The 27035-nt window shown below is 40.5% G+C and overlaps 1 protein-coding gene across 1 annotated transcript; it reads left to right on the top strand.

Annotated features, from left to right (window-relative positions):
• On the top strand, nucleotides 1-26291 carry OBFC1 (oligonucleotide/oligosaccharide-binding fold containing 1). Its single transcript, XM_009877670.1, has 9 exons — nucleotides 1-133; nucleotides 5848-5943; nucleotides 10356-10427; nucleotides 12183-12344; nucleotides 13610-13721; nucleotides 14375-14537; nucleotides 21290-21412; nucleotides 22003-22075; nucleotides 26134-26291. The coding sequence occupies exons 1-9, from the start codon at nucleotides 1-3 to the stop codon at nucleotides 26289-26291; spliced, it is 1092 nt and encodes a 363-aa protein (XP_009875972.1).
• Nucleotides 26292-27035: the final 744 nt, after the last annotated feature.

Below are 27035 nucleotides of genomic sequence, written 5' to 3'. Positions count from 1 at the left end.
ATGGAGTCTGAGGGTGAGAAGTATGAAGAGGAGACACCTTCTCTGTACTGGGGGATGGATCCTGTATTTTCTGCATTTGCAAGGCTGTATATTAAAGATATAAAAGAAATGAGAGAATCTAAGCAAGTGCCAGGTATGTACTTATATGGGTTGATTACAATGCACACAGAAATATATGTTTACGTTGTGTTCTTTTATTGAGGGACTGCAGAATGCTTCATGAACAGCAGTAATTTTCCATGTCCCTAAGCTAAGTCACATTAGTATCTTTAATAGTTCTGAGAAAAACGGGTTGTGTGTGAAATATGTGAAAAGTGAAATGCATTTGTTCTAATGGCTTTTTTTCCTCTGATATATACAGATACAGAACCCCTTTTACGTGCTTGTTATGTTCTGATAAAATTTAATTCTAAAAATGCTGATCATTTGTGGCCATGTATGTCATATCTTTCCACTGCCTCTACAACATTTGAGAAGGATTTTATGCTTCCTCACTGCAAAATTTTGACAGTTGATGACATAGCTGGCTGTATATGTTTTGCATTTTCCTCTGGATGTTAGTGTATTACAAAACACAAAGGTTTTGATGTTTTGTCTCCTTAATGTCTATATATAATAGATATCTGATGTTCTTCGTAGAATCATAGAATGGCCTAGGCTGGACGGGTCCTTAGGTATCATCTAATCCAGCCCCCCTGCCATGGGCTGGGATGCCTCTCAACTACATCAGGTTACTCAAGGCCTCATCCAACCTGACCTTAAACACCTAAAGGGAGGGGACAGCCACAACTTCTCTGGACAATTTATTCCAGAGTGTTTGAGGTGGGGTCTCACAAGAGCAGAGTAAAGGGAGAGAATCACCTCTCTTGACCTGCTGACCACACTCCTCTTGATACATCCCAGGACACAGGTGGCCTTCTGGGCTGCCTGAGCGCGCTGCTGGCTCATGTTCAGCTTCTCATCTATCAACACTTCCAAGTCCTTCTCTTCAGGGCTACTCTCAACCCACTCTGTGCCCAGTTTGTATTTGTGCCTAGGACTGGCCCAACCCAGGTGCAGGACCTTGCACTTTGACTTGTTGAAGCTTATGCAGTTTGCACTGGCTCATTTCTCAAGTCTATCAAGGTGCCTCTGGATGGCATCTCTTCCCTCAGGTGAGTCCACCACACCACACAGTTTGGTGTCGTCAGCAAACTTGCTGAGGGTGCACTTGATGCTGTTTTCCATGTCTCTGACAAAGATGCTGAACAGCTCTGGGCTCAGAACACACGCCTGAGGAACTCTGCTTGTCACTGCTCTCTGTGTTCACATCGAGCCACTGACCACAACCATTTGAGTGCGAACTTCCAGCCAGTTCTTTATCCACCAAGTGGTCCATCCATCAAGTTCACGTCTCCCCATCTTAGAGACAAGGATATCAGTGTCAAACACTTTGCACAGGTCCAGATAAATTATATTAGTCTCTTTTCCCATGTCAACTGCTGCTGTAGCTTTGTCATAGAAGGCTACCAAATTAGGCAGGCACAATTTGCCCTTAGTGAAGCCATGTCGGCTGTCGCCAATCACCTCATTATTTTTCATGTGCCCCAGTACAGCTACCAGAAGGATCTGTTCCATGATTTTTATGTGTCATGGAGGTGAGGATAACCTCTATTTCCTATAAGTCTCTATTTCCCTGGGTTTTCTTTCATACATTAATATATTTGAACAACTTTATTGTAAATTCTGGCATCTATGCTGAATCTTATACCACACCTTTTATCTCCTAACTGTTGTTGGAGGTTTTATACTTTGCAGTCTGCTTCCTGCTGGTCTTCAGCCAATATCACTCACATGTGTACATTGTCTAAATCAATGTGGATCTGACCTTGAATTTCTATTTTTACTACAAAAACCTTAAGTAGACTGCAATGTTTTCTACTGTAGGAGGGTTCATTACTCCGAACTGAAGCTTGACAAGGTGCAAGAGTATCAGGAAGGAACCCAAGGAACTTAGAAGCAGAGTGTGGTTTTTGTTTGGTTTTGGTATTTTGTTTGTCTTTTTTTTTTCTCCCCACAGAAACAAGGTGTATCTGTTTGGCTCTTTGAATATGCTCTGCCTTGTAGGTTTTGTTATTTATTTCTATACAACAGCAGGGATAACAGCAGTGCTATTCTTGTAGAAATGGAGTTTGCTCTTCTTGTCACCATTTTTGGGTACCTAAGGGCTTCACAAATTGCAAAACCCTGTGTTGAGTGTGTGTGTATATATATATATATTTTATTTTTTTTTTGTTGTTATTTAACATGGTAGGAGACTTGTCTTAAATTCACTGCAAGAATGAGGCTACGGTCAGTTACTGTGGTTTGCACTAGAGTGAGTAGTACTTAGAGGCCTTTCCAAAGTATGCAGTCTTAAGTAGTACTGGTACAGCAAATGCATCTGGTAAAAGCTGTTCCTGCTTCCATTACAGGTATTTTAGTTGTATTCAGACAAAAGACAAAATTTAATGTCAGCAGAATAGGATTATAGCGTGTACTTGGACATTTGTACATACACATGCAAAAAGTATATTTGGAAGAACAAAACTTCTCAACATGAACAAACGCTTCACAAGAGCAGGAACAGTCCTAGAAAGTAAAATCCTGCTCTCTTTTCTCACCTCTAAATTGCCTGAATTTCTCTTCTCGCTTCCCTTCTTGATCTTTTACTTCAGTGAGTTGTCTTCTGCTCCAGGAACTCTTTCAGTGGTCTCTGTCATGTCAAGATATCAGCGTTTAAAAGTAGTGCCTGTGAGCTTTCTCCACTTCCTGTGCATCTGGTGTTTTGCAGAACTAAGCTTGCTTACAATCTTGTATCATTTTCTAAACTAAACTTTAAAGAGTAAAATGAAATTTTGTAGCATAAACATCCTGAATTTTGCTCATTCTCCTGGTGCTGTGTATATATTAAACCAGGCATCCTTCATCTGAGGCATTTTATTTATTGGCGCCAAATTGTAGCACGACAGAAACACTAAAAACATATATTGTGGAGAAGGAAGAAGGTAGGTGGTTGGTGTTGATATTTCTTGCCTTTAGTGGATTTGTTAAAGACCAGCTGAAGCTAAGCATATGATTGGCTATAAATCAGTCATTGAGTAATGCTAATTAAGAATGAATGAGTGCAAAACAAAGAGTCGTAACTAGGAGGAATGGAAAGAAACACAGACTGAATGTCAGGAAAAACATCCTTCGGATGGCATCTGCTAAACTGTGGGGTGGCCTTCCCAGGAAAAAGATGGGATGTCCTTCACTGGGATTGTTTATATCCTGACTGTACAGATTGCCAGGAATTTACTGTACAGAATAGTCTTGCATTGGCCCTGAGGAAATGGACTGAATGACCTAATAAGTTGTTTTATTTCCATTTTTAAGCATTAGGATTTGATGCCACAATGACTAATCCGTTAAAACAACACAGAAGAAAGCAGTAAACCTGGCCAATTATTCTCCTGCTATAAATGGTGACAGGAAGGCTGGAAAACCTCCCAGATAAAACCAGCAACTGTGTTGTCTTAGAGGCCTTGAAATGAGAGTGGGTGTCAAACTCAGTTGTCACACACAATCGCGTCATGGAAATGAGCTTCTCTCGGCGCTGTCATGCACCGCTGCATTGTGACAGCTTATGAACAAGCAAGGGAGTCTAGGAATAGCATAAAAGGAGGTAATAATAATTAAAGCAATGGCAAACAGCTCAGTGCTCGGTAATGCTGGTAAAGCCATGACCAGAACTTACCCTGGAAGCTCTGTATCTATAGTCCCCTGTAGTGCTGCTCTGGCTTCCTGTTGTGGTAACAGCATATTAATGTCTGTGTTATTTTCTGGGTTACTGGGAGCTTGCCTGAATGTGCCTGTGCATAATGTTTAGTGTAGTTTTATTGCCACCAGTATGAACATAATTTGAACAAATAAGCTGGCAGGAGAAACAATTTACACCTTGAAGTCATCACATTCACCAGCTTTTGATAATGTAAATATAATTTCATCTTTCAAATGAAGTCAGGTAGTTTTGTGGAGAGTAAGGGTGGAGTTCTGTGTGAGTTTATGGGGATGGAGAGAACCAGTTTTATCTGGTCTCTGTCATTTGCCAAAACTCAGCTTACTAACTGGGAAATGATAATAATAACATGTTGCCTGTTTGCACAGTCAAGCGTTTGGAGTCTCTGCTCCACAAACTTACCCTGACACTGACCCAAATCTTCTTTTATAGAGATTTTTGGAAGGTTTAGTGAATAATTATATACAGCAGGAGCATCTTCACTGAGGGTTTCTATCGCAGTGTTTATTGGTGTCCTGGTAAATGGAATGAGAGAAAAGTAGACTGACCTGCTAAACGTTCTCTACGCCACACCTGCGCAGTGACTGCACAATTACTGTAGCCAACTCTTAGGGTGACCTTGACAGGTGCACCCTCAAAACATTGCCGTGGATTTTTATGAGTAAAACTTCTGTTTATGAGCTGTTTGGCTGAGTACCTTTTGATTTTATTTTTTTTTCTGAAAATTTGAGTGTTTTGTCTTTTTATGTGAAGAAAGTTAATTCTGGGCTCATTTAAGGCTGCCAGCTATGTAGGACAAGTTATTTCTGTATTTTGGTTTTAGTTGTTTTTGTGTGGAGTTTTTGTTTTGGGTGGTTTGTTTTTTTTTTAAATACAGAACGTTTTTCTAGCTCGCTTGCTGCAGCATTTTCCCTTTGTAAGAATAAGACTTACACGGTGTATGGAGCCAAATGTTCCCTTCTGAGTCCCTTAAGTTATCCAGCTTTTAGAAGACAGCTATTGAACATCCCAGATGGCATATTTCAGTAAAGCAGAGGTACTCAAAAACCGAAGAAAACACATTGACTGAAAATTAGCTGGCCCAGGATATGTCTGGAGCTTATTTTCCTATTATCCTCCTGCTAGTGGACTGTGAAGCTTCAGTGTGTAATATTTACATCTGTGTTTAACCACCTTTGCGTCAGTCTCTTGAAAGAGATTACAGCATGTGGTAACCTCGGTGCTGTCAAAGTCCATTGGGCTCTGATTTCTAACTGGTTCCTGGATGTGTTTTTACATGTTACTCTAGTCATCCTTGTAGATGCACAAAAATAGGTTTGAAGGGATGTTTTTAGAACATGTTATTTCAGAAACTAAAGTTCATGATGCTGTCCATGATGACCGCAGAGCGTATTCTGCAGTCTCAGAGGGTTGTTTCTCTCACCCTGCCCCCCATGGCTCCTGTTCTTTTAGAAACGAAAGACAGAATTATGTTAGCTTTCCTTTTGGAGGCTCTGCCTTAATCAGAAACAGCTGCATTGTGAGAAGCTCAAACCGCTTCCATTGTGTTTTGTTATTTATTCTGAAGCCTGATGAAGATGTTAAAAAAAAAATCATCAGAACCAAACAAAAAATACTTGCAAACAACAAAACCAACCAAAACAAACCAAAAACCCAAACCAAGCCCTGCCACCAAAAAAGCCCCAGAAATCCCCCCCCAAAACAAAACCAAACCAAAATGAAGCAACAAAATAAAAAGCATCTAATAAACCCACTAATGCCTGCTGAAAACAGACTGATTTTCATATCCACATGTGCAAGAAAACAAGAGGTTAATACAGTTCTGACAGTCTACAAAAGCAAGCTTTCGGTATCTTAAGTAAAGCTGTGGTATTTCTTCTTAGTTTTCCCAGTCATCATTGATCCAGGGGAATTTTCGTGACTAGGCATTGCATAATTTAAGGTTTATTAAATATGTAAGAAAATGTTTTTTCCTGCCAAATGTGGCCATGTGGAGTAGGATATTGAAAAAAAAATAGTTACACTTACCAAGAATTTTCTGTGTCTAGGTATATTCTTTTATAACGGACATCCAGTGAGACAGGTGGATGTTGTCGGGATAGTGATTCTAAAGAAAGAGCGAGATGCCTTTTATAGTTACGGAGGTAAGAAAAGATTCTTTCTTCTTGTACTTATCAGCATTCTAATCTTAGTTGGAACTTAAAGGTTGTCTTATTTGATCATTGACTGTTCTTGAAACAACTGTGCTCTTATCCTAATAGAATGTATATCTGCTGCTCAGATTACTTGGCAAATTTAGGGAAGCTACTGTCTATCTACACATCAAAAGTAGAGAAACAAATATGTAGAACAGCGTGACTGATTTGTTTGGGGGCATCTAGCAAATCTTAATTTTGGTAATGCTTTGCCAATGGACTCCACCATCTTTCTCTCGTATAGATATGCATTTCCTTGGGTCAGATATCAACGGATTTAACAATGCCTGCAAATTGGAAGTCACTTTTTCCTTTTTTGAACCTCAAAATCTGTTGTGTCTTTTTGTATGTTTTGTATTACCTTGGAGCCAGCTTTTAATAGAAGGTTGTTTCTACTTAGATTTGCTAAGACTCTTATGCATCTATTTCGGGCATCATAGTACCAGTCCTTGCCCAGACCAGCTGGGGCTTCTCCCTCTTGCTTTTGTCAGTATTCAGACTATTTTGTTAACGTGGAAACATCTGACTGGCTGTTCAGCTGTCTTTTTCAGTTAGAGAAAAAAAAGAGTGGAGTAGGCTTGGTGTGGCAAGTTACTTGAAAGTGGGGCAAGTCATCTCATAGTAGGAAAGAGGAGCCCAGAGCATAGATCCTATCAAAGCACTTGAAGAATTCATGTGCAATGTAGTCATCTGTTAGGTAGAAACCTAGGGAAGAGGTAGGTCATGGAGCACCTCCTCTTACCCAATTCTCTCGCTTTATAAAATGGAGCGAGCAGCAATTTCCTGACTCACAGAAGTATTGTGAGGATACAGTTGACAACTTAACCAGGTTCCAGCTCCTGCAACACCTGCAGTTGCATCATACTGCTGTGGCGTAGCATTAACTGCAAGTGCATAGAGCACCGGGTGCAGCTGCGTAGAGTTGAGCCTGTGCTCTGTGGAAATGTCCCTGCTTGTTTCTTGGAGTGGTTATTCTCTAGATTATTTTTTTTCCTAGGTCAAATTTCTGAATGTTTGTTATTACCCTGCTATTATGCTAAATCATGAGTTGACAGTAAATATTTTGAAGCACAAATTTCTCTGTCTCTTGAAGTAGCACAGGCTAAACAAGCCCTAAGTTAAGAGGCAGAGGTGTAATTGATGATGTAATGAAGTGTTGAAACATAAATTGAATGTCAGCTGTTATTATTTTATTGCACTAGTATGCAAATACAGTTATCACTTCACAAGAACAGAGGAAAACTGAATGAAAATGACCAAGGCCAAACCAGTTCTACAGGCAAGGTTTTCACATGCTGCTCTCAGCATATATTTGGATGTAAACTTGTTGGAAATGTTTAATTGGGGCAGAAAATGGAGGAATAGAAATAAAAGGAAACTGCAGAGTAGTGGAATTAAGGCTTTAGCGTTAGATCAGCCGACCTTTCAGTACAGCTCTCGTCGAGCCTGGCTTCCTGCCGTCCTTTCACATCCAACTCTACTCTTTGTTCCAGCAGTTCCTAGTTTGAGCTTTCAGGCTACCTGCCAGGGTGTCCCTCCCAGCCTGCCCTCCCTTTCAGGCCAGCTGACTCCACCAGCGTAAAATTTTAACTTCTTAGACAGTTTCCTGCTTGTAACTTCTTGCATCTCTCACTTCAACAGACTTTGACTGGTGACTCACAGAGCAGGCATTGCATCAGTTCAAGTGCCTCGTGCTGCTCAGTACTTGCTCACTTTCCATCTGCTTAAAAGTGACTTGCAAAGCAATTATTTCCCCTTTGTACTTTTTCTCTGATAGAGAACTGAAAGGTCTTTGTGTTGCTGCCACTATTGCCCCCCCTCATTTCCTATCTGTCTGCTTCAGAACACACACCACTCGTTTTCAGAGAATCTTAGATCCTGTCTGCTGAAAACCATAAAACCAGAACTGGTGGCAAAATACTGATTGTGAAAGAGAGTGAATTGCATCTTTCCGGGCCTGAAAGAAAATAAAATTACATGCTGTGTAAAACTGATTTTGAATTTTTTTTTTTGATTGTTTATTGCTATTTTTATAATCAATTAAGGGAAGGATATCTAATTGAAGTGTAGCTTTGAACAAGCTCACATTTTAATAAATGCACCTTTCTGACCTCTTTTTCTTCCCTTTTCTTTTAACAAAACCAAACATCACATGTGGTTTTCCTTGTACTCCAGAACTGTTTTGAAAGGCTGAAAGGCACTTCCCTTAAAAACAAACAAAAGGAATCTCACCAGGATCTCAGTAGGTTCACACAAACCCAACAAGAACCATTCCCTTTTTATTATAGAGAAATAAAAATGAACAAAATTAGCTGTTTACAAGGTATCTCTTAAGAGTGCTACCCCTCAAATAGTTAACGTAAGAGTCAAAAAAACAAAACAGAAAACCCCAAAAAACAAACCCACAAAATACTAAACAAACAAAAGTTTAAACCCAAGGAGCTGAGGAAGGGTGGCACAAGGAGCACAGGAAGTTTTCAAGAGCTTATACAACACATCAGTGCATTTAAAATAGATTAACATTCTCCTGTCTAATTAGAATACAATTGCAAGAGTTCTCATTCATCTGTGCTTTGGGAGTTTTTTGTCTTTTTGCTCAAAGCTGTTATTTGTGAACTGGTAAAACTTTGTTTCAGAGCCTTGCCCTGCTACCAGCTTCCCTGTGTGGTCACGAACAGGTCAATTTCTCCAAGACTCCTTTTCCAGCTGTTACACTGATGATGCAGATTCTGGCCTCCTCATACTTCGGTCTTGTTTGTTTCTTTCAAAGCCCGTTTTAGGAAGCCTACCTGTTGCACTTGGTCACAAGATCTAGAAGCTGCAGTAATATATTAGTGAAATGTCATCTGCCTTGTTCCTTATTGCCATTGCTGGCTTGCACAAATGCTTTGGCATGGTACCTGGGGGCTCAAACTCCCACTGAAATAGTTGGGTTTTCCATACCAAGGAGAGGAAATCCCAGCAGCCAGATCATTATCCTATTCTGGTACAAAACTAAAGCTGCTGAAGTAGCTGCAGACACAGCAACTCAAAAGGGGGATTGCAGTGAGATGAGGATACTTCGGTGATAGGATGTGGAGTTGCCTGCATCTTATAAATGCTGTATGTGCAGCTAAACTACCAGGAAACAGGAAGGCAAGATAATGATTTGAAATTGGATGCCCCCAAATAGGGAGATTGTTTCAAAACACATGAGACAATGCAAAGGCATTTTGCTTTGATGCTGTGGTTCCCAGAGGAAACAACTGCAGGTACCAATCAGTACCTTCCTGGTAAACATTGCAGTTACTTTTGTGGTCAGGAATCTGGTTTAAGGAGCAGAAGGAAATTGCAGATTCCAATTTGTGAAGAGTGGAAGCTCAGTCTTGGAGATGGTTACATCCAAGGAGCAAGGTGCTTGGAGCATTCACTGGACACCGAGTGTGATCCTTGCTGCAGTTTACCAGGCATTTAGTGCCTTTCTATTTAGAGAGTGTTTGTTGGATGTGCCATATATATACAGTCTCTTGATCCATAGAACAATTGATTCATTTGATAGCGTTTTACTTTTCTTTGGGTTTTACCTTTTTCTACTGTCCTTGACAACACAGTTCCTGGGGCAGAAGTTATGAAGCTTATTTTGATCGGGTACTAACAAAACAGGAAGAGTTAAGCTTTTTTTTTTTTTTTTTTGACAACGGAAGTGATTTGCATACAACCAGTAGGTGTACTTTGAGATGGGAATTCCTGGCCTAGAGTGGAACCACAAGTATGTGCTATCCTCTGTCCTTCCTGGCTAGAGGAACTGCCTTTCTGCTCTCTGGAACACCTTCTTGTACAGGAGGCATTGTGCACAATATTAGCCTGGAAACCAGTGCAGCAGGCGGTAGCAGCACTCCTAGTCTATTCACATGGCGTAGTTTATTCACCCACCAATACTAAAGTGCTGTTTCCTCACTGTTAGAGTAATGCTTCTGTGTTTTGTGCCTGGTTTCTTGCTTTAATTAGACTGGCTTCAGCTTGCAATACTGATTCTTCATTGACCTTGTCAATGAGATTAAAACCCGTTAGGATCCAATATATGTACTGAAACCTCATAACTTAAATTAGTGGTGGATTTATTTTTTTTTTTGAGAATATACCTGTTACTTTGCTGACCATGCACATAAGCATGGTGTCTGGTACTGAGCTACTTCCATGACTCAAATGACTATGGAGATTAGTTCAGAGGTATAAATAGTGGTTGAGCACCCACTTTCCCTTTCAGACCGGTTGGAATGAGAGATACTTGACAGCCATCTCCCTATGTATCTATATCTTCATTTCCTGCACCATGACTACCTGCTTTCTCACTCAGTAATTATTTCAATTTTTTTTTACAGTGGATGATAGTACTGGTGTTATAAATTGCATCTGCTGGAAAAATCCCATGATAGCAGAAACATCTTTATCAGGTAATTTATCAAATAATTTAGTAAATGAACGAACTTGTCAAAGAGCAAATTCAACTTTTTTTAATTTTAAACCACCACATCCTACAATCTGGGCCATTTTGGGAGTTTCATACTATTTTTTATGTTGTGTCCGATGGTGATGCCAGTAAAACCACTACATTGTGACATGTAATGCCTTTTCCTTATCTGAGTAATATGGTATTTCAGTTCTATGTTGTGACATCGTTCAGAGAATCTTCTTCTTATGTTTCTTTTTGTGACTTCCTCTAGTGAGGATCTAGGCTGGAAATGTGCCATGTGCCACAACTTCTGTCTCCAAAGTCAATCCACTGACCAGCAATCTAGGATATGTTCCCTGCCTTTTTGATGCAATGGTTTCAGGAGTCATATTCTCTTTTTTGTTTGCATTCACGTTCTCCTCCTGCTCATGCATATACTGTCAGTGATGAACTCTGAAGTAGCTTAAAACCCAGTGGGAGAGTGCCAGCAATCCTTTATGATTTGGAAAAGTTCTAAATGTGCAGAAATTGTGCATTCAAAGTGAATCTGTTATTGCAGTCAATAACAAAAGAACTCAGTAGTGTCTAGTGTTCTCCTTGCCTTTTTTCCCCACCATTTCTCATAGATCAAAGTATGGAACACTTTCTGCTTTGGACCTTCTGAAAAGCTCATGTAGTAGATTGACAGCCCTGACAAGGACCTGATCAAATCCTACTGAAATAAATGTTATTGGTGTTATCTGCCAGTGTTAGGGTTACAGACACATAGAATGGGGGAAGGAAAGCTTGATTTAAAAGTTAAAAATTCTAATGTCTGTGGAACAAGCCCATTTATACAGACAGATAATTAATGCTTACTTACATTTAACAATGATATGACAAGTGGTATAAATGATCCCAACCAAAATCTAGAAGGCAGCCCTCACTGTTAGGGAGGTGATACTGTGGCACAGCTTTCCAAAAAAAAAAAAAAAGGGGGGGGGCCCCACAATCAAATCAGTTTTTTTATGAAGAACTTAAATTCATTAAAGGAATTGCATGAAATACTGCTTGAAATGGAATGAGGACCAAGAATGGTTGTTTCAGCCTTGTGTTCTTATTTTACATGTACTTGAGTAGAGCTTGAATGGACATTATTTTATTAATGGAAATTAATTCGTACCTGTTAACAGAAAGCAAATCCTAGGGGGCACAGGAAGTTTTCTTCCAGCCTTTTATAACTGTGATCAGGAATATCTGGATCATTAACCAGGTTCTAAGTTATGAAGACTTTACTTTCCTGCAGAGGTGTGTTATGTAAATGTGAAGTTCTGTCTAGTTACATTCACCTTAATGTAGGCATCAAATTGCATCACATGAATACTTTGGCCCCACCTCAGATGATTCATTCTTCTTCTATGTAAAAAGTTTAGCTGACCTTTCTTTTCACTTCACCCATTTTAGGATCACAAAAATCAAAAAATGACAAAACCATTTCAAATTAATGTTTCAATTTTGCGACACATCTGACATTTTCAGTGGTAAATCGTCAGTATCTCATCCCTTTTACACTCGCCCCAAGTGAACTATTTAAATAAATATCATACTGTAAACTAACTTTGTTCCCCAAAAATTTTGTTACTGAGGACATGTTATGCCTGGGACCTTCACACTTTTTTATTAATATGACTCCTGTGGTGCTTAGGTGTTTGGATGCATGCAAACAGATGGTCCTTTTGGCCTTAATGCCTCATCTCCTTTCCTTCACTTCTTACAGGTCTTCCAAGCACACACAGCAGTCTTGCTGTGCTTGAACAGATGAAGAAACTCCAAGAAGTGGTGAGCCAGAAAACCAAGCTGGAGATCGGGGATGTTGTCAGAGTCAGAGGTCACATCCGAACCTACAGGCAAGAAAGAGAAATTCAGGCTTCATGTTTTTGTGAGTGTTATGGGTCCATGACATATATAACTTAGTTGTCTGAATTTGTGAGTTCTAAGCTGTATGTAATTCATTGAATAATTTTCACTCTTATTTTCTGGCATCTCATTTTTTTCTAAAAAGATTTTCATCTGTAGGCCTTTATTTCAATTTTCACAGTGTACGGTTAGAAGACGTATTACTTAATGTGTGGGATTAGATTGACTATAAATGAGGCATTCTGGAGGAATCTATAAAAGATGACTACCGTGCATACAAGGATTCTGTGCAAATACTCTGACTGGGTATCTGTGAGAGCAACTTGCTCTTCAGTTTTCTTATGTTGAGGTAGAACAGCCAAAGCCTGTGGGAAGGGGGTTGTTGACCTTTTATGTCACACTTCATCAAGAGCACTAGCTGCTTTGGAGAGACGGTTGCTATTTGTCACAGTCTGGGTAATCCATTCCATGTCTGTACAGCAGCCTGTGGACACATTGCACTCCTGAAGCCCAGGTCCTCCTAAACTCTGGCTCTGCAGAGTGACTGAGAAGCATTCCTCATCTGGAGTCACGTGGGCATAGATCTGCAGGTGCTGCCCCTGTGGCTGCTGGCCCTTTGGGCAGTGGGGTTCTGCAGTCCGCTGTTTACAACTTAGGAGCTTCCAGTGACACACCTTCTTCTCTATTCTGTGTCTGTGCCATTGTGTAAGAGTTGGTTTTCACCAATGAAATCCTTCAGAGACAATGCTGAAATGATTCCTTTGGTGGGTGAAAACCATCTTTTAAAATCCCAGATAAAAGACTAGACTTTTTAGCTTAGGCTGAAGTCTGAGATGGAATTCAACCCTTCTCTCCAGACAGAAGATTTATGAATGTATAAGCTATTCAAGCACTGGTAATAATAGCATTGTTTCATTAAAGGAGAGCCTTGCAATTCAAATAGCATCTAAACTGCTTTCACTTTGGCCCAAATAAAGCTCCTTACTATGTGTTAACCTCATCTAATGGATAAAGACTGCTGAAAGGTAAAATAGAGCTCATAAATTCCAGTTAAATACATTGTCAGACAAAAGCATGATCTGCAATGCACCACAACAGGTCATTTACCTCCTTGTAAACTGTGAAAGGAGTGGCCGGTGTGGATTTATTTTTATAAAAAGAACAGTGAACAAAATTTGCCAATTTAATACTGGCACGTGAAGCTTTGTTGTGCTGTCTCAGGTATGCTTCTTTAACGATTGGTATGGCAGTTCTGGCCAAATATGTGTATTCTTTTTTCTGCTCCAGATAAAGTAGATGATCCTGTGTGTGATGTTCAGATTTCAAGAATGCTGGAGCTCCCCTGTCTCTATAGAGAAGTTTATGATAAACCTTTCCAAAGCCCTCAGGAGGGACAGAGGTAAATACAGGATCCAGACTGGTCTTGGGGCAAACAGTGGGATTGTATTGTTGTTGTAATAAATGTGGAAAAAGATAGAATAGAGCCTGACTGGGATTTAGACTCTACACAAGCATACAGTAGCAGGTTCCGTTTCTCTCAAATAATTGATGATCCGTGCAGATGAGATACCTGTCCATAATCTGAGAAAAGAAAGATAATGTTGAACTGAAGTGAGTATTAGGAAGGTAGAAAAAAACTGGAAAAAGATTTGGGGATGTGAGATCAAGAGATGAGATGGAGGAAAATACTCTCAACTTCTGCTCCCCTTGCTACTGTCAAATCACAAATACAAAACCTCAGTAAACTGAGTATTCAGTGTAAGGGTAGCTGGATGGTAGTTGGAGATGTGATGAATGTAGCGTGGCTTCAGGGACTGCAGAATTTAAAATCACAACACTGTTTAGACCAAATGGTTCAAGAGGAATAGCTCGATGCTTATTGCATGTAAAAATGGTCTTTGAATTAAGCATTTAAATTCAGATTCTTAAAGGACATTAAAATACCTTTTGACCTTTGAAAAGCAGTCTAACAGGCTAACCTTACTTAATTGTTCTAAAAAACATCAGTAGTATGTTTCTTGCCTTTTGACATGTTCCTTTATATCTTTGTAGTGGCCTGGAGGGTCAGAATTTCTCAGTCAATGTGCTGCGTGAGAAAGTGAAAGGCTTTCTATTAGAAAACAAAATTCAGACCTTTTACCAACAGGAGTTGGAAACGATTGATACTCTGGTGTCACTGGCTGGTGTGCATCTACCCGGTCCCAGCTGTCAGGAGGTGAGCAAATGTAACTGTTTCAAGCTTTTAGTGGGGAGAAATAATACCATATACTTTTCTTAAGCATAAACAAGCGGATAAGAGAGTGGTGCCTTCAGAGAATTCAAAAACCACAAGCGCTTTAGCGTTAAGCATGAATTATTTACGGAGCTTGAGGAAACCTTGTCACCTGAGACATAAAAAACTGGACTGAAGAAAGCCAGATGAGAAAATTCTGTTGTCAAGGGTAATTTTCTATTAGGGCCAAGTAATCTTACAGTCTAGAGCTGGCACTAACTTAGCTAGATCTTTAAATGGTGACAGTATCAAAAAAGGAGATCCTTTTAAGGTGCTTGAGATGTTTGGGACAGATATTTAAGATCCTGAATTTGATCAAGAGAAGGGAGCACTAAGTCTTTGTCTTGTTTTCTCATTTGAAGCTCCATATATTAATAAAAATGTAGCTGTCAAAAGGAGACATTATGAGTGGGTGAGCAGTGCTCTCTGCTATGTGCTTGTCTTGTTGGAAATCCCTGGCTCTGAAAGGCCGTCAGTGAAGGGATCAGAAGGCAGGATTTAATTGAAGTCAGTTTACATATAGTTGTGTGTAACCAAACTGTTAAGAAACTTTCCAATGAGACAGTAGGCTCTTGGTCTACTGCAGAATGGGAAATAGAACAAAAAGCATTTTGTAATCTCTGCTGTTTTGATAAATTACAAACCAGATTCTCAACTGCTGTGAAGTGGTAAATTTCTGTAAAAGTAGTGGTGTTACGGCTTTTACCATGTTACTAAGGGCAACTGAAACCTAGAGTGCTGTGACTCACTTGTTTACTTTCTGGTTTTCTGTAGAAAAATAAATCCATGGCAGTCGTTTTGACTGCCTGATTCTGATACACACTGTAAAGTGCTATCTTATGTTAACATCTGTTTGCTTAATTCTAAAAAAAAAAATTAATAAAATTTTTCTTTTTTACTTTAAAAGAAAGCATGGATAAATACAATAACAGGACCTACTCTCTTTTTTGACAGGAAAGTTTGATACTAGAATATCCAGGATGGGGCAGGATATTTTTTGCTAAACTACCTGGAACAGGTAGTTCCCAAACACTTTACATTAAAGGAAGTAGTGATCATTGTGACCAATACTGGAAACTTCCATCTTTGAAGTTTCAGCATTTAAGGAGAGATCAAAATTTAATAGCTTGCAAAGCTGGTGCAGAACAAACATAAAAAGGCACAGAAAAAAACCCAACCAAAAGAGCCGAAACCAACAAAAACAGTGTAGCATCAGCATTGTTAGCAGTCACAAGGAGCTATCATAATAATTAATAGTTGCTCCTGACCCTGATGCAAGGATGTGAGTCTATGTCACAGGAATTTGGGCACAGAGATGCTTATTTAGAAATTGCAGTTCTCCCTGCTGCCCTTTTGGTATTAATTCCTTGCAAAGAAGCTTATATATCTTTGCATAAGAAAGAACCTACAGTTGTCAAGTGACCTGAATGCCTGACGAGGAGTGCCAAGTAATGCTGTGGAAATGATTTCATTGTTCCTCTGCTCTGTCTCTTGAAGGTGTCACTTCTCATAATTGGCAAAAGGTCAAGTATGCAGTTTGATCCACAAAAATAAGCATAATGGATCTGATTTATGTTCCTCTTCCTTTCTTTTCCCCTCTGTAGTCTTCTGTTTTGCATCATCTTCAAACAAAAAGGATAAAGGATGCGCTAATGTGCAGCTATGTTATTTCATGCCTATTTGACAAGGCAGGTACTAGATGAGTAGACGAAACTAATTAGGCCGCACCACGATATAGAAACTTATTCATTCTGTGCACTTTTTCTGGCTGTGAAAGGATCAGTTATTTGGATGTATAACTTTTTTACCCTGATTCCAGTGTTCTGTCGCACAGTTGCTGTTAAACTCTTTGCTTCCCTCTTACTTCCTTTCCCTGTGATCCAAGGAGAAGTGGTACACCCCCTTCATCTCTTTCCCAACTTTTAAAGTGCTTGCACAGTGTTCATCACAGTGGGAGGGTATCTCCCCCATGGGTTTTTTCTCCAGGGAGGTGGTGAGCTGCTCTGGAGTCATTGGCAGCAGAGTGGAGCAGGGATGGAGGGAGGTAGCTGGGATAGTTGGAGGGCAGCAGCATCTCTCTTCTTTTTCAGCATTACTGTGCCTGAGCCCTGTCCACAGTTGTCCTACAATGCCTCGTTCCAGTCCTGACAGGTCCCCAGCAGTGCAGTCATCTTGCTCTCCAGAATAAATTTCCCTCTAGCAGATGCATATGGCAGAACTCAAATCATATCCTGTGCTCAGACATATGCAAGGGAACATCTGATTACGTAGTCTACAGCGGATGGGCAAGGTGTTTTTAAAAATAATTAAAAATTAACAAATCAGTTATGATTTTTAAAATCAGTGAAGCTTTATTTCTTATAACCAGTGCCACCACAATCCCTAAGCTGTAGCCTTTCTCTTATCCCTTAAATGAATTTTGAGACTGGAGGGGTGGGTACCACAAGGAAGACTACAAGCGGAAAACCAGAAAAAGTAATGTTGTCCTTAGAGAACTAAAAGAGTGTACTTGCTGGACTTAGACAATTATATTTGGCAAATGGACAAGCCTTTGGTTCCTTTTTTTTAAGAAAACTACGTATGATCTTGATCCATACAGTTTCTCAACTGAGTAAAATGTGACTCGCAACCAGCCAGTCTTGATTAACATTTTTATGCACTTCTCCCATGCATAAGCTGCAGTGTGTGCTATTTTAGTATTACTGTTTCAGTCTGTTTGTCACTAGCTTGGACATGTAACTTGGGTTGTGCTTTCCAGGCTGTTTGTACTTCTCTTGATTTGAATTTTATCTCAAGGTCAGCAGTGACAAATAGTTAGAGTAGGGAGTTTCACAATGTTGTTCATACTTACTGTATATTCCCTGTAGGTTTTTCTGTAGGTATCATATGGTGCCTTATACATTCTTGATGCCATGTGCTTGTCTTCCTTTCTCTTGAGGAAGCTCCACTGCTGTTTTAAATATGTATATTGCAGAGCTTATTATAGGACTTCAGGACTGACATGGCCAGAATTACTATTACGAAAATTATCACCTATCTAAGCCAAGGATTAAACATTGCATGAGAAATTGCAAAGGGCAATTCCACGAGTAGAATCACGTGTGTGGTTATACCAGGAAACTTTAACGCCATGAGGGTGTGTTGTGATTCATAATGAGCCAAGGTTACATACTTTCAGTGTTTTCAACAGACCGACTAATTCCTGTACCACTTCATTCTTCAACCTATTATTGATTGTACAGAGAATTTGTCTTGTTTAAAGATCTGAGAATAACTAGTTGCACAGCACCAGTCCACTAAGCTGTGTGAGACCCATCAGATGGAATATATTGATTAAAATAGCAGCTTAATTCTGGAGACATGGATTCTTCTGTTGGCTTTGCTACAGAGCCCTTGACTGGTCTTGGGAGGGGGAGGGTAGTGACGGTAAAATTGTTACTAAATAACTGCTTCCCTTTTGGGGATGGGAGAGGATGGACACACACATATTGTGCAGAAGTGATTAATGATTTTTGGCCGCTTTTGTGTTTAAACGAATGTACAGCTTCATTTATTTGAAAAGAACCTGATTTGAGAGGGGAGGGGAACTCCTGCTGCTAACACTTCAGGAAACCTGAAATTGTGCACCCTGAAACTAGAACATGCTGAAGGGAGGCACTTGGCAAAACAAGGTGTGAACATGATGAGAGGTGAATTCAAAATCTAGATTCAAATCTTGCTGATGCTTTGGATCAGCTGTTAAATTGCTTAATATCTGCATTTCTCAGATGAAAATCTTTGTAAAAAGTAAAGTGTTGGCTAATAAGCTATGAGTCAGAAGGAACTACATTAACAGCTACGGTACATCTTTGTAATTGTTGAAATGAAACCATTTTTTAATCTTCTCCTAAAATAAGAGCAGGGATGTGAAAGCACATAGGATTTCATAGTCCTAGATTTCTTCTCTCTCTGTATAGCGCCATGTTCAGTCTCCTGTGTATTTCTGCTCAATAGACTAAATCACAAGCTTAGGTGTATATTGGCTCTGAGGAATGATCCGAGTCCAGAGGAAATAAGGGCATGGTTTAGGATAAAAGACAGTGATGAGGTATTGGGAAGAAGTATTACTGACATAGGAATTTGCAGAATGAGATGCTAGAAATATTTTGCGTGGGCGAAAAGAACAGATTAAGTAATTTTAGATTGTGTTCACAAGGAGCTCCTCAACTGTTGCTTTACTTGGAGGGATAGAGAAGAGGAAGCATGTCCTAGAGCACACTAGGAAACCCTCACCGAAGTTTTCATGTCATTTCAGGTTAATATTAAAGCCTCTGAAGAGGGTAGGAGCCTGCATTTCTTCATCTGAAACAGTCCTTCTGCCATGGAGCCCTTTTCCTTGGACTCTGCAGCATATATGAGAGGGTGCTGATATGTAGCAGCTGCTTACTTATTTTCTCACTCGCAAGCCTGTCTCTCTGCCTTCGCTCTGTCAATGCCTTGACTTGCATTCTTAGTGATTCCGTTTCGCTATCCATCCAGGCTGAGCTGTGTCAGTTCACACAGAGTCTGTTTTTAATTATCTCCCTTTTCTGACGGGATCTCAGCGTTAAGCCAAACTGAATAATTATTGTGCTTCTTTGGAGATATTTTTATCTTTTTTTTTTTCCTTCCCAAATGTTTGCTTTCACATTAAAAATTGATCAGAGTCTTGAGGTGGTTGCTTTGCTAGCAGTTTCTTAGATTCTTAAAGATTTATTACTGCATTTGTGTGAGAGGCAAAGTCTCTTCATTTTACATATAGCTATGAGAATGTGCTTTTCTATGAGAAAATGTTCACTTTTCACTTAACTCTTCCTGCTATGTTTTATATTGGTTTCTTCAGTTTGTCAGAAGAGGCTCTGTGAAGAGGGATATGGCAGTGATAGTAATGCTGTGGCTGGAATGGTGTCCAGATGTACAGTCAAGTTTGTAATTAGAGGCAGTATCTATTGTTATCTAAACTGATATAGCTGTGGAGGACAGGGGAACAAAGAAATGTTCATTCACTGAAGTCCTTCATTCTGGAACAGAAGGAGAAAACTGAACTGAGAATAATAGCCATTGTTCTCTGTTAATTATCTTGAACTGTTAGGGAATTATTTCTGACCGTTGCTTTGAGAGGCAAAAGTTAGAGAGCTGTTGTGGGATGGAGAGAGATGTAACTGTGGCCTGTTGAAATATGGAGGATCAGCTGGAGGAAGGGGATGGAGAACCTTGTGATGCATGCTAACACTAGTATCTCTACTGGATCTCTGAACTATTCCCAGTTAGGCACATCAGCTTCCAGCCTTAGAAGCAGTTGGAGTTTCACCTGAGACTTGCAAATGGCTTCAGTGAACGTTTTGCGACAAGATATTCTTCTATTGCTGATGTGGTGTCTGCTTCACATATTTGTGTGAATTCATTCTAGTGCATGGGGATTGCCTGTTTCACTCCCGAGGCTTCTGTGAGTGCATCTGGTGAGTGAAGTAGGATCTAAGTTTGATGCTTTTGTTCAGAGCAGGGTGGGAGCATTTATGGTGGTAGTTGAAGAAATGACTTGGCAAATCTTGCTTTAATTGTGGTTCTAGTTATCACATGTTGGTTTGTGGAAAGCAGTTTAACTCCGTTCTCAAAGCAAACCACAGGCAGCACAGTGTGCTCCCAACAGCTGAGGAAAGACCAGCTGGGGAACTGAAGCAGTCTGTGTAGATAAATGGGAGGTTGAAGGACATAGTAGGACAGATAGAGGTGGAGGAGAAGAAGTCATGGTCTTGCTCTTATCTACCCATACTTTCTTCTCACCACAACTGATTCTTTATTTCCTTCTGCTTCCCTAGGTGTCATTCCACTATCTTAGCTCTGCTCTACTTTCAAACAAACCCTGCTTTTCCCTGACATTTTTTTTTCTTCACTTCCTCCCTACTCTGTTAAATGCAACCCAATACCCTTTGTTCTAAATAACCTTCTCAGTTATGGACTCCCAGGCACATTATTCTCCTTTCGTAAGAGACTCATTTCCTACCTGCCCTCAAAACTGAATTAATTGTTCCCTTATCTCGTATACTTGTCTTAATTTCTTGCATGCACTTTATCCTTTCAATTCATTAGGCAGTGGCGAAACTCTTGAGAGCATGACTAGAATATGTGTAAAAACTTGGAAACAAAGGGGACAAGAAACAAGTACTGGTCTTGCTAGTTTCCTCCTTTTCCTTGGACACTTTGTCACTTTCAAAACAGGCAATGGGAATACAATCCCCAGCGCTTGGATTCCTTCTGAGTATGACCTTTCAAAGCACCAACCTTCCTATGGCCCTGCTTTTTAGTACCAGGAAAACTTTAAGCAAAGCTCGATTAGGTAAACAGTCAAATGCTCTATGAACATCACAAGCCTATTCCAAAAGAGAGTTCTTAGTACATAATCAAATATCTGCTAAATAAAAAGGTGGCAGTTAGGAGATTGTGGCTCTTTAAGAATAGCACAAGTTTCTGGGTTTTGTTTCTTTGTTTTTTAAAGCTCAGGGATATTGGTTAGTTCATACATAGTAGATAAGATTTGTGAATTACTAAATGAAGAAAAACGTGTAAAAAAATTACCTTAAGTCCTCTTGTTCTTGAAAGCATCTGGAACTTTTGATGGTAACTTTAATTGAGCTGAGATTTCTCACTATCTACGTCATTCCTTTCTTCCCATCCAGGTGAAGTCAAAAAGTGACTCCAGTTCCAAAAGGATTCACAGTGTTTTTAAGGAAGCAATAAGGATGCTGCAAGAAGAAGGGGTGGTTTTCCAGAAACCTAGTAGCTCTAAGGATTTATACCATGTAAGGAACTGAGCTATGGTTGCAAACAGGTTTGGGGGCATGACTTTCACAGTCAACAGAAGTGGTAGAAATGTTTCAGAAAGAGAAGGTGGACATCCAAGTGCTGTTTACTCAAAAGTCTTATCTGCAGCTTACCTCACTGTTGCTTTTTTACCTCAGTATCACCTGCTGAGTTGCACTTTTTGTAACTCGGCACCAGACTTAAGCACTGCTGCTGTTCCAAGGGCAGTCTGTGTTCACTGGGTTGCCAAACCGTGTGGATGCAGCTGAGCACATCAAAGCCTGGGATGGTTCTCTTTATCATGGTGGGCTGAAACCTGGTGTTCTGCAGAGTCTCAATCACCCTCTTTTGGGTTGACTTCCAGTATATAATCTTTTTTCACCTAACTTACAGAAGCTGCTAAAGGTGCTAAAAATAATAACTGATGATTTAATGTTCATTCTTAGTCTTGGAGATAGTAGATAATGCAGACTGTAGTTTTGACAGAATTGGCTTAGGATGTATCATGGCCTTGGATTGCTTTTCAACTGCAGTGCTATCAACTGTGAAATAGACTGCTCTAAATTGCTGTTTCTTCTATTTTCTCCAGGTGACTGACCATGATAAGGAGCTGCTTAAAGTGACCCTTGATGTGATTAAAGAGGACTGTCAAAAACCCAGGCGTAAGTAGCAGAGTGATCAGGGCTCTGATGAGCTGGTGCTGATATATTGATGACAATGCCTCTTCCTGCTGCTGGGTTAGATATGCTTCCTGTCCTCAGCCTTGAACTTGGAGCTAAGCTGCTGATGTAGCTAAGCCGTGTAGCTAAAAGCAACAGTGCAAGAGCAGCTTCCTTTGGGCATGGAGAGAGAAAGAGCAGGTGTGCCTAGCAGGAAGCAAACCTCTCGGATCTGAAATAAGCAGCCATTGTCTTAGATCTGTATCTTTTGAGAATACTTAGATTTTTGGGAGGAACCAAACGTAATGAAGGTAGGTTGGCACCTAGCAGCTGTTGCTTGGTACTCTGGATAAGTAGTAAATCTTGTTAGTTCAGTTTCTACAGGGGAGTTGACACAAAAGTGACCATACAGAAAGGTGAAATCCCTGCCTCCATTAAGTCAACATTAAACTTGCTTAAATCAGCAGATTTTATGCTCAGCTAGAGCTCAAGTTGTTCTTTGCGCATAGGGATTTCAGTTTAACAGAAATAATTCTTTTCAGATAATGCACCTCGTGTGTGTTATCCCTGTCCCTCAAGCCTGTTGTGTTTTATTGCCATAGTGATAGCTTGTGCTTGAACACCTGCTAATTACACAGGTACTTTGCTGCAGAGTTTCTTCCAACTCATTGGGCAGAATGTGTCAGCAGGGATCACTTGCTGCTGGAGTGCAGCTATTTGTAGGGTAGCATGTACTTTAGTGCAGAATAAATGACTGACTAGGACATAAGGCATAGAACCTTAAATTGCTCATATGCTAATGCTATCAAAACTATAGTAGTGCTTGTAGGACCTTGTACATGATGGTTATCCTGCAGTGAAAAAAAGGATAAATGAAGCAGCACTATTTTTGAGTTTTCAGCTTGCTGCCTTAAGCACTGGCACAATTACAGGCAAAGTTTGGAGCTAAAAGTTCTGTGTCTTTAGGGGATGGAGGGAGTAGATGTTACTGGGCATGCAGGTGAAGATGGGCTCCTTTGCCTGAGGCTATTTCAGTGCAACAAGTTACCATATCACATTGTTTTATTGTCTTTTATCCAATTAGCAAATACAAACATCTTCTCTGGAAGAGTCAAATAATTTCTCTGCCAATTTCATACACCAGCTGGTTCTCCTGGGAACATACGGGGGTTGGTTGGTTTGTTTGTTTGTTTTTGTTGTTGATGTGTGTTGCGTGGTGTTTGGGGTTTTTTTTTTGTTGGTTCTGGGTTTTTTTTCTTTGTGGTGTTTTGTTTTGTTTTTTATTTAAGTAACTGTGCCACTATAAAGACTAGAACCTTTATACAGGGCACTGACCCACTATCTGGTGTTCTAACTCCTCTCTTGTGTGTTATCACACTATTAAAGTACTCTGTGCTCCATGGGAGGTTCTTTCTCCCATTCAGGAAGAGTCAACAGCAGAGAGAAACTTGTAGATCAGTCACAGAAAAGACTTTGAAGAGTCCTGAGTCCTCAAAGCCATGTTTTCCATACTGAGCAGGTTAAAAATAGTAACTGCTTTACAGAGCCTCTTGTTCTCCTGGGAGCTTTCCACTTACTTAGTTTCCTGTTGTAAGGAGGACAATTTCCAGGTCAGTGTCTCTTTGCTAGTTTTCAGAAGGACCATTTCAATGTCCTGGTTACTGTGAGTAGATTTTTTGAGACGGAAAGCCAAAGAAGCTTCAATCAAAACCAGCAGGGTACTGCGGGTATTTTTACCGTCGCTGAATGATGCAAGAGCGCAGAGCTCAGCGTAACTTTCGGGCGCCCTCTGCGGGTGGGAGGGCAGCCTGAGCCACCCGCTTGGCTCCGAGGGAGAAAAAGAACGTGGTAATTAATAATTAATGTTAATCTTCCATAACAGGAAGATTGATTTACGATAAACCAAATCTTCTCTCCAATGAGGAGCTTCTCTGCCAATTTCTCAAGGCAGCACCACACCTCATTGCTTTAGTTGTGACACATTCTCGGGCCCAACCCAGCTGCCTGGAACTATTGTACAAAGAAAAAAATCCTCGACGTGCCTAGTCAGAGCTCCACAAACCCTGATCTGTAATATGCTCACGTAACAATCCTAGCCCTTGGCTCAAACTGTAATTCCAAACAGCCTGATCTTAAATGCCCTCGTGCAAGGCCACTGTGAGTCTATATAGAGGCTTAAGATAGGCAGAAAAGGCTTGCAGTACATTTTGACTCCAGACTGAACTGCAAAATGGTAGGCTTAGTCCAGTTTTGATTTGGTGTTGTTTGATTTTTTTTTTGACAAATTTGCTCTGGTTTTAGGCTTAGACGGCACTAATGGCAGAGAGGAAGAAAACGGAACCACCAGAAGTTAAATTCAGTACTTCAGAATGGACGCTGTGTGAGATGTCCACAATGAGCAAATCATTGTTGTTCTATAACTGGAATCTGATATTGGTAGTCAGGAAAGACAGTTAATCACAGCCTGGCTTACCTCAGCTAGTGGGCAAAAACTACAATCAAGTGTGTCAGTGAAAGACGGACAGCATTGCTGCAAGGAGTGTATTCCCTCAAGGCTGGGCCACACGAATGTTTTGGGGATACTTAATAATTGTCTGTACCTGCAGCTGCCTCAGAATGCAATTTTCTACCAGCATCTAGGAAGAAAGTATGTATTGTCCTGTTGGGTAATACCTGAGTCACTAATATAATTCATCAAGACTTAAGCTAAGTTACTGTAGATCAGGGATGGGCCCTTTGACTATCTCATGACAAATCCATGACTAATGCAAAATGCAGCTACCCACTTCGTTTGCACCAGCAGTCATTATGACCAGGTGGAGGTGTTGTTCTGCACCATCTTACCTGTGGTGGATGCATTTTTGGCTACCAGCCACAGAAGTGCTAGGTCACTGCCTTCTAAAGAAATATCTTTGCCTGGTTCACAGCTTAATAGGAATTAGGCTGAACTGTTTGTTTACCAGGCATTGCTTCCTATCTACCAGTGGCTTTTCTCACCAGCTTCAAAGGCAGTTCTGGAGCTCAGCTGATTCTAGAGTAGACATTAGCAAAAATAAAAACAGAGGCAGCAAACCCAAAATACAGGGACCTCCTCGGCCTATGGCAATTTCTCAGTACCCTTATCGAACCTGCCATATGTCATGTGGGCTGAAGAATAGAAAAGTTGTTTGTGCTGATGTGTCTCATTTATGCTGGTTTTCCATTGTTAGCGGCGGAAAGAAATCTATTGTGGAATTCAGCACCTGGGGAAACTGGAAGCCCACAGCACTGATGATGAGTGGGCTTACAGGGTCTGTTGGAGGAGATGTTGACTGGGACAGATGAGCTTCAAATGATGGCTCCGCCAGCACATAGTAGCTGTGGGCAGTACTGCAGCCAGTAAGGACCTTTTGTCTCTGGCTATTTTTGACATTTCTGTATGTTATTTTTTAGATTTCTGTTCTCTTCTACATTTTCAGGAATCTTTCTTAAAAGAAGATAAAATTAGATGCAGAAGTTCTGTGACTTTCCACTCCTGTAATTGAGTAGTCTCAAGTGCAGGGATGGGATTGCATTGCTAGGTCAATGAAAGTTGCACTGCAGCAGCTTTTCCACAAGATGCCAGCATTGGACAAGCAGTTACAGGTCCTGACCACGGATTGACCTAAACGTTTTTGAAGCTGGTATGAGCAAAAGGATTTTCATTTTGTTCCTTCTGTGTTTGCAGGAATTGGATGGCTTGCATAAGTGGACAGTGGAGGTACTCTTAGGTTATTAACCTCATCATCAGGTTGTGAGCCCTGAGTTTGCAACACTGATGATCTTTTTACCTTCACTACCAGTGTTAGAACCCTGACACTTCCCAGAAAAGTCAGTGGGAACAGTTGATAATTGGAGAACTGTAGGCACACAGTGGATCTCTTCCCTCTGAATACATGCATGTCTGCTTAAGTACCTAAAGCATTCTTCCTCTCTGACAGCTGTGGGTTTTCCCCCTGACTAATCTGGATTATAATAGTTAAAAAGAGGCAGTTAGACTGAAGTCTTTCCTTCTTGCCTGCCTGCATTTTTTTTTCCTGCAGATGCTGAAAAAGGCTGCCATTTCCTTCATGTCCTGACATGTGTTCGGCAGAGCTACAACCCATCTCTGGCTGAAGTGGTGATGCACCGTGTCTTGGAACTGCTGGAGAGTAACAGTGATGTTGTCAGCACTATGGAAGGATATTATGTGGTGTTTTAAAGATAGGATACATTCATTCTGATCCATTCAGAATAAAGGAGGGAAGAAGGAGAGATTGAGTGACCATGAAAAACTACTATCACCTGGTATGATCTAGATGAGGAGGGGAGAAAAGAGCATTGTGATTGTCCAAATGCTGTTTTTCTCCAGCTCCAGAGAAGTTGTTCAAATACTTGTTTTAGTCAAAACTGTATCAAACTGATTCCAGATATCCTAATACAGCCGGGGAGCTGAAAAAGAAACTGGGCTCATTCCTTGCAGTCAGATGTGGCAGAGCCATCCTCACTTACATCCCGAGAGCCTTAAAGAAAAGTCTTTGCTGAAGAGCACCGTTTACAGCACTGGTCACATCAGGACTCATTTTTCTGACTTGAAGACTGATGTTATGATCTTCCCGTGTGGTGGTATCTGTGGATCTTTGGTTTTATGTATGCCTTATGACAGTTAGAGAAAGGCCGTGCAAGCAAACAATCAAGAGATTTGCCTGTCCTTCCTGGCAGTGTGTCTGTAAATGTGTATTCCTGGATGTGCACAGCTTGCCTGCTCCTAAAGCAGTCCTCACCTCTCTCTGAAAAGTAATATTCAGGAGTGGGGTCCTGCATCCCTTCCCCATCCTGTAGCCTTGCCCACTGCTTGCGAAGCGTGTCTGGATTCCCCTGGCTACCATGTGTGCTACCGATGCACGTTATGGATTCAGTTCAGACTAGAATTCTCAAAATCAGCCACTGTTTTGCTGTCTATTTT

The sequence above is a fragment of the Apaloderma vittatum genome, unplaced genomic scaffold (assembly GCF_000703405.1).
Source record: "Apaloderma vittatum isolate BGI_N311 unplaced genomic scaffold, ASM70340v1 scaffold16261, whole genome shotgun sequence".
In the NCBI taxonomy this organism is placed as follows: Eukaryota; Metazoa; Chordata; class Aves; order Trogoniformes; family Trogonidae; genus Apaloderma; species Apaloderma vittatum.
Note: the sequence above shows the minus strand (reverse complement) of the source record. Positions and strands in the feature narration are given on the sequence as shown.